This window comes from Poecilia mexicana, unplaced genomic scaffold (genome assembly GCF_051168715.1).
Source record: "Poecilia mexicana isolate PSO_F unplaced genomic scaffold, ASM5116871v1 scaffold_23, whole genome shotgun sequence".
Taxonomy (NCBI): Eukaryota; Metazoa; Chordata; class Actinopteri; order Cyprinodontiformes; family Poeciliidae; genus Poecilia; species Poecilia mexicana.
Window position 1 is genome coordinate 11,337,421 of NW_028263392.1, and position 13,878 is coordinate 11,351,298.

The following is a 13,878-nucleotide window of genomic DNA, read 5'->3' on the forward strand; positions in this document are numbered from 1 at the left end:
GTTTTCCCGTCAATCTGTTTTCCAGGAGTAAATTGGGATCTTATTTCAATTTTCATGCCTGGCTCATGATCTGAGTAAATGCTAAAGTTGAGGTGACTAAAACCGGCCTGTTGAGGCCGGCTCCTAAAATAGTCTCCGTCCAGCAGAGTTGAGACTCGGTAATATATCATTAAAAGTATAAGCTCTTTGAGTGACAGGTGAGTGCTGACATGCGGTGTCCTTTCAGAGGCATCGCTACACATCACTTCTTGATTCAGAGGTTTTGAGCCAAACTTTGAGCTCTGGGATTCCAGAATACCAGACTCTGATTAATTTGTGGTATGTGGTGCCGACTCAGCACCAATATACTTTTTAATTTTTTCTTAATCAGCTGTGCTCATGTGGTGATTATATTTCTGGGCAGCGTTCCTTTAGGTTGCTCACTGATTTTTTTTTTTTTACCCACCACACACACATACACTCACCCCACCTGCTCCGGACTTCACGTTGTTGTCACCTCCATGGTCCTGAATTGCTGGGCCTGACCCTGACCAGCAAACAGAAACACACACGCACACACTCACACACACTTCTCGCTCACACCAAACCTCAGCTGCAGTGCGGCTGGCTGAACATGCTGTCTAGAGCTTGTTCCCTGGCACCAATACAGACTCGTAATGAGTGGAGTCGTTCCCCTTCCAACCAGGTGCCACTCCGTCCACATTATTCACACTTCTACCTTTTACACACAGCAGCTGTTCTTCACCTAATGATGCTGGACCCAGCCACTGATAGAGCAGCACGGCCAGATTGCAGCTCCCTTTCTAGTAGCCTGAAATTTCTAGTTTTTCTTTGACTTTTTAATTTGTTTTATGTGGTCTCGATGTTAATAATACTTGTCCTCGCACCTTACTTGTGGTGTTTAACAAATACTACCTTCAAATTAGTACTGCATTTTATCTTGATAAAGATGAATTCCCCTCTAATTGGACGCCATGTCAAGGGAGCAAAGTGATTATTACTTTGTAGCAGAAAGCTTAATAAAAGGAGATGGATTAATAGTTAGAAAAGGTTTACATAAAGCTGCATAAATTCCTGCCTTTTTCCTTTCGTTTTTTTTTTAAAGCAATTAATAAAAATTGTTTTGGTTCACATATTTCTATTACAGTGGGCATCAAGCCAGAGGTAGAGATCATTTGTCTTACGTTGTAAGCCTTTTAGAAAGGTCTTGTCTATTTTTTTCCTTCTTTTTTTTTTTTTGTAAATTGTAAGAGTTGAATAGTCTAATTACGCCAATATAATAAAGGAACCAATTGTACAGTGGAAAAATGAACTCCTCTTTCTGGCTAAAGACAAAAGGAGTGATAGAAAAGCCTAAATGTGACTATTGTTGTAATGATTACGGTGAACAGTTTAGTGGTCGCATCAAATTAAAGGAGAATGGTTTTAATTGCAATACTGTTATCGTAGGGTGTATGTAATTACGTCCATGCTAAAGCTGTTGAACCATATTAATTTAAATTTTACATTGGATGTAATTAGAATTAATGCCATGAAAAAAGAATCAAGTGCTCTGTTTCAGTACCTTAGCAGGCTGACAAAACGGATGAGAACTGCTAAGTAGAAGTCTTTACGTTGAGTCCATCGGTCCGTTCTCCTCTTAGAGTCCTATGTTTGTTAAATTGGGTTTTAAACTTTATAGGTCTCACTTAATCGAATACCTACTAAATAAAGCAGCCAAGCTGGTACATGTATTTACTCATGGCATTTGACGCTACATATTTGATGTTAGTTTTTGTGAAAAAGAAAAACTTTCTTCACTTCAGAGTCTTCAGAGTTCAGTGCTACAAGTTTGGAGTAAAAACCCATATACTTGGGCTTTTTCCCCCCAATCTGTTTTGCCTTCTGTTTGTTCATTCTGCCACGCAGGCCTGTTGGAGGAGTACTGCAGATGAAAGTTCTCGTCTCTCTAGTGCGATGGTTACTCGGACAGGCATGTTTAATCAGCTCTGATTGGAAAATTGTGCTTCATTCAGACAGGAAGTTCTTGTGTTTGTGTGGTCTGCGCTTGGGTGAATTTCTTATTATCCCTTCTGCAAAACTGCCTGCCTGTCTACTGTGATAAGGATATGCACTGCAAAACCAGTCCGAACCTCTAGAAAGACAGAACAAGCTGCTCTTTGGGTTACAGTCAGAATGTGACTTCCTGTGATGGTTCAGAGTTGGACAACCCCATAAAATGTCACATTTATCCAGATACATTTCTAACCTGCTCAGCTGAGAGAGAGCTCAAGCTTCTGTTTGTCTATACTCTAGTGTTTGATCTCTCTCTTTGCAAGGTTGAGTAAAACTCCAGAGAAATATGGGCTTTACATTTCTGTTTATTCCTCATGGGGTCTTGAAGTAGAAGATTCCATAACACATCCTTTCAATTCAAAGAGGAGTTCTGGTGGTTCACAGACCGCACTGTTCCTGATGAGTCTTTCAGTGCTTCAGATTTTTTCTGTACTTTTCCCTCCATTGACGCAGTCCTGTCTCTAAGACAATCCCTTTAACTTTATCGCTTTGTTTCTGCTCTGACATCCACAATCAACAACAAGACCTTATATACAGATGGTGCATGCCTTAGTAAGTCAACTTTCTGATCTCCAGCTTTAGAAACATTTGCAGGATGATCAGTGCAAACTAAGCAAAAAATGAAGACCTGTAAATACTCTCCGGGTGCAATGTGAGTGAAAGCTGCAGCAGACTTGACGGCTGACGCTGCCGTTCTTCTTCCCTAGATTTCTCTTGATGTAGAGGACATGGTGGTTAGAGGTCAGACTCTTCCTGGATGATCTCTCCTCTCTCAAGGCGTCTGTAGATAAATCAGATACGCAAGTTAGCTTCTAAAAGGTCAGCTCAGCTGTCGGTCTGAGCCGGGGTGCTTTTGATTTCAGGTGGAAAATGAGCGTTGCCCATTCTTCGCCGCTCCAGCAAGCTTGATTCACACTAATGTCAGCATTTGGAAGCATTACCTAAATTGAAATGACTGAGTGGCATTTTTCACAGCATTGTGCCTCTTTTTAGGTTCAAAAAGGGGTTCTCTTCAAAATTGGCCAAATGTGTGCACATTTGAACTGATTTGGAGAATACAAACCTATCCCATTGGTATTTTTGGACCTTTAAATAAGTCAGTTGGACAATTAAATCAGAGCTTCAGCCAGTTAGCCTTTACAGGTGGCAGAAAAAGAAGGTGGAGAGACTGAAACAAGAGACCCACTAGGTGCCTTCTTTGTTTACATTGTTCAGTGACAGAAGCAGTAATTTGCTGTAAAAGACTCCAGACTGTTGGCAAGAAATGAACGGAGGAGGGTAATTGGTGGTAGTGGGGGGTTTCAGATGAGGTGAAATCTCATATCCCGCTCTAGAGGGAGTGAAGCTGTATGTGTCGAGCATTAGGATCATTTGGTTTTGTTATGGTGACATGAAGTTACAGTTCATAAAACATCAGTCGGTAAGGAGAGAGGGCGAATTTTCTCATATCTTGGCGCTCTACTCGGCATTCTCCAGCTGAGTGCTGGTTCTGCTTTGACTAACCTTTGCGGATATAACTCTCAACTGTGTTTCTTGTTTGGCAGACCTCAAGCAGTTGTGTGTTCTGGGTGTGATTGAGCTGTTAAATGATGGACAATCTATTCATTTAGAGTAACAGCAGTCAGTCCTCCAGGGTCTCTTTTTAGAGCAACAACTCTGTCACTTTTTCCTCAGGTATTTCCTAATAAATGACACTGCCTTACAGAAATATTCTCATACCCATGGTACTTTTGACTATTTTGTCACTTTACAGCCACAAACTTCAATGTATTTTTTGAATTTTTATCTTATAGACCTGTTTTCTAGTTAGATGAGAACAAAATTTACTCCATTCCAAATGTACAAATCTGTTGTGGAAAACAAACACTATACACATCATCCCTATGGAACGTTGTTGTGGTGGTATCGAGCTTTGATACGGTTTTCTTCATTAGGGAGTTGCAGTTGATGGGAAGATTGACGGCGCTAAATTCAGGGCAGTGGTTGTAGAGACTTGTTAGGGATTGTTAAACACTGGAGGTTCACCTTGAGTCGAGACCGGGCGGCCACCCTAAAGATAGACCAATATCTTCAGAGCCATACTATAGGCCCCAGCTACAAGACTTTGGCTGTCCTGGAAGTTACTGTTCATTAATGCTTTCCATTCAATCTGAATGAATTTGAGTTATTTTGCATAAAAGAATGGGCAAAGCTATCCTGATGATCCTGGCATCCTTTATCGGCTGGTAATAAAATATCAATAAACACTGAATTCTGTGATTTTTGACATTATAAAAAATGCATTAGTTTTCTGATTTGTTTCCTGATCCCCTTAAATGCCTACTTCCAAAGACAGGTTTTGTTTTTCCCAGATCGACAGCAATTAGGCTCATAATTTGCTGTACATGTTGAAATTTTGAGATTGGACTGCTTTTACAAGCAATCACTGCTCTCTCTGCCTCAGCCTGTGCGTCTGTCATACTGCGATTATTTATCCTTCTGAGTTTTAATGGCTTTTGTAAACAGCTTAATAGAATTCACCAGAGCCTTGGGATGGCTGCTGAAAGGGCACTTGAGCCACTGTTTTCATTGGCTTTTTGTCTTCCCACCCCTTAGTCTCCGCTTCCACACCGCGTCGCGCAAGATAATCGAATACGATCACCAGCAAACTGTAAAACCGTCACCACCGCTCTCCTCCCTGTCTTCTCTCTCTCTCTTGCGTTCTCTATTATTTCTGTTCTTTTAAAGCCTAATCGGTCCTTCACTTTGCGCTCGGCATTCAGAAAGTAATTATATATGATTTACAAACAGCTGCAGCCATTATCATGTATAAACAAATTACAGAATGGGGGAGAGTTGGGGGGGAGACAGAAGGATAAAGAGATGAGGATAAAAAGAATTTGGCGAGCATCAGGCACAGTCATTGGTTTGGCTGCTTTTTGGATCGTCGCTTTGGCTCTTGCTTCAACACAAAATGAGCACTAACGTTTGACACGGTTTACCCCTTCTGCAAGCAGATATTTGGTTGTCCTGCTGCCAGCGTTGAATAGGATTCAGCCTCTGTAATACAGCGTGTTCTTGCTGTACTTCCTACTTCCTAACTGTTGCTTTTTCTGGATTTAACAGAGGCTCTGTTCTTACAAAAAAGTTGGCTCGAGTCATTTCAGTTTGGTTCGTTGTGCTGCTGTTCTCTCCTGCAGCATGTGACGTTTGTTGGTTTTTGTTCCAGTAATGTGCAGCTAGATTGCCTGGTTCTCCTGCTTTTCTATCTGTTTGACATGCATTTTCACTTGAACCCCAAGCTTGAGAACTTTGGCAAATTTATTTCACGTCATTGTCTAGGATTTATAAAGATCGGTAAACCCTGACCAGTGGTAATACTTAAAAGGGTAAGCTACAAAATACTAAAAATATAGAAAAAAAAAAAAAGAAATTTTCAGTTTGACAGCCACCTTTATCAGGATTATTTTACAAACCATCATATTTTATGTAAGAAGTGAAATTCACATGAACCTGAGGGATTGAACAATCAACCTGGCTGTGAATATTCATGTGTGTGATGCAAGAATGGCTCCAGCCAGTTTGCCTCTTCTTGCATTCATACCCAGCACTTAGTTTCATCCTGACCTATTTTCATTTTATCCTCATGTTCTTAACCATACCATAGGACTTTTTATCTGCACTTTAATAACTTGGAGGTTCATTAAAAGAAAAAAAAAAGCTCTAATCTCCCATATTTAACTTTAGTCCAGTTTCGATTTAGGACATAAATCACAAATTTTATAACAAAGCTTTTTTGGCAATAAATCCTATTAGTTCTGTTTATTTCCCTTAAATGGTGATTACCGACTGCTTAATAATTATTACCCCTGTGGGAGCAAACATTGTCATCACATTTTGGTCCTGAAAACTTGAGATGAAGAATTTTAAGTGGTTGCAGAATTTTTTCATTTCTATGTCGATATCTGTCTGCTTTGAGATTGCCTCCAATCACAGCTGCTTCTAAAATTAGAAGGTTCATATTCAGTCTCGTCTTGCATGCATAAAAACAGCCTGTAGTGCAATTTCTATCAATCTCCAAAAGAACATGGCAAGTTTATTTATACCATGAGAATCTAAAACATGTTTATGTCTCAGGTATTCAATGCTTATATGTTAGAAGACGTTGAAGAAAAACTACCAGTTTTTATTTGTCTGCATTCGTCAGCTACCAGCTCCACAGCGGCTGTGCAGGGAGATATTTGGACACCTCTGCTCTCGCTATGCAAAATCAACCCGAGCCCCCGGTTTTCTCCTCCCACTTCCCTTCTCACTAAATCCCTTTGCTTTCCTTCCTTTTTTTTCCTCCTCCAAGTTTGACATGCAAATGAATGTCTCCTGAGCTATTGGTTGGCAGCTGTCTGCCTGTCTCAGCATAGATAACTGTGGGAAAACAGCATCATTATTCATATTTTCTTGTTCTCCAGCAGCATAAATAATATTAGGTGCTAATGACAAGCAGGAGCGGCTGTACAGAAATAGAAAGGTGTCTGCCTGCAAGCTGTTTGTTTGGTAGTAACATGCATCATCAGCAGAACTACCCCGGCTGCGTTTATTTAATGGTTCTGCAAAAAAAATAAAAAATGCTCCTTGCTGTTAACATGTAGAGTGTTGGAAATGAAGCTTCTTTTAATTTTAATGCCTCGAGTGAGGCGCTGACATAAACAGAACATCGGTCCTGCTTGGGTTTGCTATCGTCCAAATGTCTGAATAAAGAAGATCAGTCGCACATTAAATTAGCCTTCCTGCCTGCAGACCCCTCCCCCCTCCAGGTGGCCGATTTGTGAAAATGTCCTCTCAATATATCGCCATGGAAATTCCTATTTGCCACTTTAATAAACTAGCTGCTGTAATTGCATCCATACACTTCAACACCGCTCCACACCAAAACACACGGCCAATGGCAAACACTTGCCAACAGGGATGAACAAGCGAGGATTACTCAAAACAGCTGAAAAGTAGCCCTCGTCAAGACGCACGTCCTCTGCGTTCACAATCGGCGTCCCAATTTGCGCTGATGGTTGCAAATCAGGCGGCCACTTACCACAGTCATTGGTTCCCCATGAAGCTGTGGCTTACTGTCTGATTCCTCCGTCTCCCTGCGTATCGACAGCCACGTTCTCACCTTGAATCCACTATAATGGGTCTGCGGCTCATGATATAATGGCTTGATGGGCCATAAAGGCCCACTGTGAGAGCTGGCTTAACTCAAAGCTCTACTTCACCACCAGGGTCAAACCAGAATAAGCTGCATAGTGTTAATGGGCTTAGCAGCTACAAAAGCTACTAAGTATTTCTTTTTAGTAATTTTGGCGTCAGTATCTAGATCTAAGATTGCTTTTGACCTGGTTGTTCTTGTGTTATGCTGTAACAGCTGAATTATCTTTAAATGGGAAAAAAAATAAAAACTAAAATCTCCCATCTCTCTCTTCTTGCAGCAGCGTGATATAACAAATGCACACCAAATTATTTAAATTGTTTCAACTTTGCTGCGTTGTTCTCTGGACAGCTGTGTCGGAACAGCTTTATAGCACACACTTAGGGTGAAATAAAAAGTAATTCAGATTCTTTTCTTCTCAAAAATAAAAGCCAAGTATTTACCTTCTTTAGCAATAACACTCCATGCATAGCCTTCCTGTACCGTCAATTTATATTGTTTGAGGGTCATAGAGAAACGATCAATCTGCATCAAAGATGAATCTAGAATAGATATGAGAAACGGTAATGCTGTGACACTGTAATTTAGCTTCCACTCATCTCTGCTTCCATCAGGAGGCCAGTTGGAGAATCTGATGGAAACCATGAGAGCGGAGATCGCTGCCCATCCTCCCGTTGAAGGGTCTTACTCGGCGCGGAGAGGGGACTACTGCCTAGCCAAGTTCGCCGACGGTGAATGGTATGTGTGCATTTCTGTCTTCGAAAACTTTGCAAACTTTTAACCTCGCTCCCTGCGACCTTAGTCATCATTCTTACTGAAGGCGTCAGACGCACACAAAGCCGAATGTCTGCCATTTCAAAATGCTGAAGTAAGTGAGATCCACGCCATTTTAAGTTGGATCAGATGTGAAGGTGTCCTGATGGGGAACCGATTTGTCCTAGCAAAGTCTGCTCCTTATAACCACGCATTTGACCTTTTTCCTCCCTTAAATTTGAGTGGTGGGATTACTGTGGATCGCAGTGTTCCAGCACACTTCTGAACAGAGGACTTTTTTAATCAGTTTGACATCTAACAGGGAGATACTTGTGCTGGGAGTGTGTTTTCGGTGGTGTCAGGAAAACATCCACATAAATAGCCGGAGTTAAAATTTCCCTGTAAAGCACCACTTCTAACCAAAGGGATTATTTATTTATATCCATTTTTTTCCCCTTTGTTGATTGAGCAACCTTATATTCCAAGGATTTTGCTTTCAGCATGTGGCCCATCTACAGCAGTCACCTACAGTGTTTTGATTAGCTCTTACAAAGCAGCGGTTTCCAAGCAGTAACATACAAAAATCTCTTCTCCGAGTCTCTTTGAGTGCTTAAAGTTCACAGATGGTCATGGGAGACGGATAGAAGTCAAGAAGGTGAGGGTGGGGAAAGAAAGATCATGCTACTAATTAAAAACCAAATGTTCATCCAACAACAGGTGTTGCCCTCCATCTTACTGTTCCGCTTTTAGGGCAAAACACAAGTTAATCTACTTCACATGTCAACACAGAGTGTGTATCTCCACATCGGGAGGAGAGGGGGGGACATCTGCCATTTTAACGGCGGGAAAAATATCTTGATTTTTGTCTTTCTGGCAGCCCTTTATTATTCAGCAAGCTAATTATGTCTGCATTGTTCTTTCTTTGTATCAGAGAACTGTGCGGTTCATTCTCCATGGAGCCTTGTTTCTTTAGGGGAGTAATTAAAAATTTGTTACCATGCAAGTCCTCCCAGAAACACGAACAGAGAAGAATAAAACCTCTGTTCATCAGTCGCTTCCTTTTTCTCAAACTCCTAATTATTGCAGTTTTTTACTTCATTATTCTCTGTTCACCCGCATAAACCTAATTATTTGGCCCTTTTTTTTGTTTTGGCTGTTTCTGCTTTGCAGCCAATTTGTCTTTAGTGCTCTCATTTTCATTTTTTTCCCTTAAGATTCAGAGTGATATCCAGGTGAGGAGATGTCATACATATGTTTCACATTGTAACTTCTTCCTATATGTAGGTATTATTCAGGAAGGTGGTTTTGTCATTTAATTGGTTACTTTCTGATTGTTGCCGCTTTTACTTTTTATTTGCGTGGAAATCAGGCTTTTCAAATGTGCCAGAAAAAATTCGAGGATCACAATGATAAACCTGCAGGGTCTCTATGATTAGCACTAATGCGCTAACGTCATTTTCTACAAGGCAAAAAAACCAAAAACAGGTTTAAATTTCTCCCTTTTATTGCAAAGAGGCCTCCGTGCAATTTCCACCGCCCGCCTATGTCCTGATAGATCCCCTCTGCCCCCCCCACACCAACCCGCACACCCCCAGCCTGTTCATCCTATCCCGCTCCTCTACCCCGATCACAACAGACAGATCCTCCAACACCTTCTCCCTAGGGAAATAAGCACAGAATCATTTACTCATCTCCTTTTCCTCTTGTGCCCTCTGTCTTCATCTCTCTTTTCCTACTCTCTATTCTCTGCCCCCACCCCTCCCCCTTTTCTCTCTATCCTTCTTCCCCCCAATTATTCTTCTGCTGCTGCAGGTACAGAGCCAGAGTGGAGAAAGTTGAGTCACCGGCAAAGGTTCACGTCTTCTACATCGACTATGGCAACGTGAGTAACTTTGTAGCAATAAATCTGATTGTGTGCGTGCGTGGAGGGAAAGTGTTCTCATTAAAGCAAAGTGCTGATCTTTAGAGTTGAAAAACATGCACATAGGAATTTCTTTCTTTGTAGGGATTTTTATATTCCAAGTTTTTTTTTTTATGTTCAAAGAAGTCTCTCTGTGCCCTTTTAGCTGAAGTTTATATGAGAAACAAAATGCCAGCTTGCTTGTTTTATTTATTTATTTTTTTTCCTGGTATTTTATTATTGAAACACAAAAAGTTCAGAACAAAATCCTTACTTGGTCTGAAAGTAAGTATAGATTTTATTTTAGTTTTTATCAGGTCATTTATGTTGACTTGATGTACCACAACATTTTGAGGTTTTTAAATTATTTAGCTGCTTTTTCTTTTCTTTTTTCTTTTTTTTTTTGGCCTCTGGGCTTAAAATTTCAACCATCAAAGTATCAGGATGTGCAAAGTTTCAGTCACAAAGTGTGGAATATCTTGATGACAAAAAGAGTCATGTGTGAAGTTGTAACAAGTATCAGAAAGTTATTGCAAAATTTAACATTAAAGATGTATTTTATATGCCTTAAAATTCAAAGCATTTTTAAACAAAATCATCACCGATTAAAAAAGTGAATTGTTGCATCCGGTCACTTTTTTTTTTTTTTGGCACTAAAATGTCTGCAAAATGACGACTATTAAACAGAGGATTCGTAGAAACCCTGGTTTTCCTCGGAATGAAACGCTTCCCGTCTCTCCCTGGGTATTTTTAATTTTACTCGGCGATGACGAAGGCAGTGTAGTCGTCTCTGCCCACGTGCGTGCTCATGCTTGCATCATCGCCGAGTGGCTCATGCAGCCGGCCCCCGCCCTGCGGGAGTTTTCCCATGATGCAGTGGAGCGGCACAGTGTGCGACTGACCTCAGAGCAGGGGGGACAGACCACGGTTTGGCTGGCAGATGCAATGCATCCTGGCATGTTGCTGAAAGTGTTATTCTCCGAGGCTGACCTGGTACACACTCACACACACAAAAAAAAAAAACACGAGCTGATTTCTGCAGCGTCTCATTTGTAGTAGTTTTGCGTCATTTCAGGTTGAGTCAGGCCGGCCTTGAATTCGTGTCCTTGTGTCACGAGCTATTAGCTTACAATACTGCCACCTCTCTCGGGTACATGGCGCTACCTGAATTATTATGTGATCATTAGCAAACACAGCGGAGCACTTTTGTCATTTTCGGGTTTAAAACCTGCATTCAAAGTGTCATCAAAGTCTCATGTCATGCAGATAAATCTTAGCATTGTGTCATTATGAATCTGAGAGATATTTTCTGTCTAGACTGGACAGTTCAATGAACACATTAACCAAAGATACGAGAGGGTCGTTAAATTACCTCTCGAGTTCTCCAGGCTGTATTTATCTGACTTCCCAACACGCTAAAGCCGTTATGGGTGAGTGACTGAACAAAGCTTTTGCATGTTTTATAGACTTTGTGTCATAAACGTATAGTAAATATTCATTTGTACCTTTACATGGGCTTATTATATGGTCTGTGTAAGTAAAATAAATGCAACAATCAGTATTTTTTTTATTACTTATGACAAGGCAAGAAAAAGCAAAAGTGATAGGTTCTAAAACTATTAAATTTAAGGAACATTTTTCATGTCCATCCATTTGTAGATGTGGACACAAATGTGGTGATTTTGGATGCATTTAATGAAGTGGGGGGGGGGGGTGAAAAAATAAGACTTTTCAATATTGGACTTACCAATCAAGAGAAAATTGACATATTCAGATCAAATCAGTTTAATTTGTGCATTCATACACATTAGTCCTACTTTATGCATTCAAAACATGTTTTGCTGCAAGTTTCTGAAGGTGAAATAAATCTGCTTCCTTGCATCAGTGTCTTGCTGAGGCAAGTAAACATACCACTCTGAGTGCGTCAACCAATTCAGACTTTTCAGTCGATTCACCCGGTACGACACGACGTATGGGATTATCACATCTCGCATCTTGGGCCGTCTTCATCTTTACTTCAGCTAAGCTGAGACGCATATGGAGCTTGCACCTTCGCAGGTGTATCAACAGCTGTAAAATGATTATATGGTTTACTTACAAGAGTGTGAAGCATTTTATCAACCGAAAAAAGACGCCTCACATATTTTTTTTTTTTCGTTTATACTGGCGTTGTTAGTGCAATAAAAATATTAAATCTAATTGAAGAAAAAAAAAACATTGCATCCAGGAAATAAAATGTTTCATTTATAAGTAAAAAATCAAATATTTATACTGCAGTAAAAGCTGCTGAAATGCAGATTCATACAATTAACACTTTCCTCCATATTTACAGATTTCTAGTCTCGTGTCTCTTTTGGTGTCAGGAAAATTCAACGATACTCACTGTGCCATTATTAGCAGCATTAGCAGTTAGCCTGATGTAGTTTTTCCTCTTATCATTCATTCTGTTACTTTCTTTTTTCAAAATGCTGTCAAACAAATTTAAAAGTGGTGTATACAGGCTTCTTTTGTGGTAACGTATCCAGGTAACGTCCAATTTTAGCACAGAGAAACTAAGGAGTACTTATTTTCTCATTTGAAAAACGTCTCAATCACAAGATACAGCTTAAGGCACTCACCTTTATATTTAGGACTCATAATAAATCCATGGCATCAGCAACTGAATATCGCTCCCAGACACTGTCAGGACAAGAAATATTGTGGCGTTTTAACATCGCAAGATGTCGTTAACATCACACTTATGAAAGCTGTGCTGTGTGCCGGGTTTCGAATGTCCTTCCTGTGTCCTTCCTCAGAGAGAAGTTGTGTCAAGCACCCGTCTGGCCGCCATGCCTCCCGCCTTCAGCACCAGGACCCTGCCAGCACAGGCCACGGAGTACACCTTCGCCTTCATCCAGGTCCCTCAGGACGTAAGTGCACAGATGAGCAGACATGTCTCTGCAGCCACGAGCGCCGGAATTAGCCGAGGCATCGGCTTCTTCCATCCCGCCTTTCTGCCAACTTTTGAAAGTTTGACTTTCCTGGCACGACATGAGAAGTGTTTGAGTTTCACAAATCACACCGGGTGATAAGTCTGGAGCTGATAGACCAAGGCTGACTTTCCATTCCAGGCAGTCTTGTGAAAACGATGCCCGCGCTCGGATAATAGATGTAACAGAAGCAAAAGAGAGCAATGACAAATGCAAAGTCACTGATTTTTTTCATGTTTGCACAAAGATTTAAAAAAAGAAAAAGAAAAAAAACTTACCATCTGTGTTCTTTTTGAACAAATTTGACAACATTCCCTTCAATTATTCAGCAGCCTGCACTGTTATTTTCCTATGCAGAGATGATATCTAATTGGTTCGCTGGAGTACGAACATGGTTGAGCACCTTCCGCTGTTTTCTGCAACAATAATCATGTTTACTCAACCTTCAGTGACCACAGGCGCGTACGTGTGCATTTGTGTCAGGGGGTCGGCTCGTTGGGGGCGTCTTGAGCCGACCGCATACAAATCATACCGAAGCGGGTTTACTTTAGCAATAGGCCTTGTTGGCGCCGACTTAAGTCCTGGATTTATTCTGCTGCGTGCGATTTGCTTTTAGAAGATTTCTGTGTCACGTTGGCTGCATAAGATGCGGACCACTTTAGATGTGATCCCGGGATTCATCGAGTTGCAGGATTTGTTTGTTTGGCCATGCTGCTGAAGTTTATCTGTGCCTATTGAGTTAGTGTGCTTTTGATGAATGCAAGCTGATTTGTTGTTGTTTTTTTATATATATACATAAATATATAGAAATGTAAACAGTTGATTAGATTTGAAAATGTCATTCTTTTTCCCCGCATTTTCTTCACTTTCTTCCTAAAAATGATAAATGAAAAGCAGGCGGCCTGAGGTCTGTGCTGCCACCTCTCATGAGTCAGTAATGAAGTAGCCCATCTGTTGGAGCAACCCGTGGGACACAGGGTTCACCTCCATGTTAAAGCTCTCATACACACGCATTAAAAACCCTG

At 40.8% G+C, this 13,878-nt stretch overlaps 1 protein-coding gene across 1 annotated transcript in view; it reads left to right on the top strand.

Annotated features, from left to right (window-relative positions):
* The window catches only part of snd1 (staphylococcal nuclease and tudor domain containing 1), a 167,479-nt gene that overhangs the window by 136,702 nt on the left and 16,899 nt on the right, over positions 1–13,878 (top strand). The window contains exons 19-21 of the mRNA XM_014982396.2: positions 7,846–7,969; positions 9,797–9,866; positions 12,680–12,793. Of these exons, the coding sequence (XP_014837882.2) occupies positions 7,846–7,969; positions 9,797–9,866; positions 12,680–12,793 (308 nt within the window). The remainder of the gene's footprint in view (positions 1–7,845; positions 7,970–9,796; positions 9,867–12,679; positions 12,794–13,878) is intronic.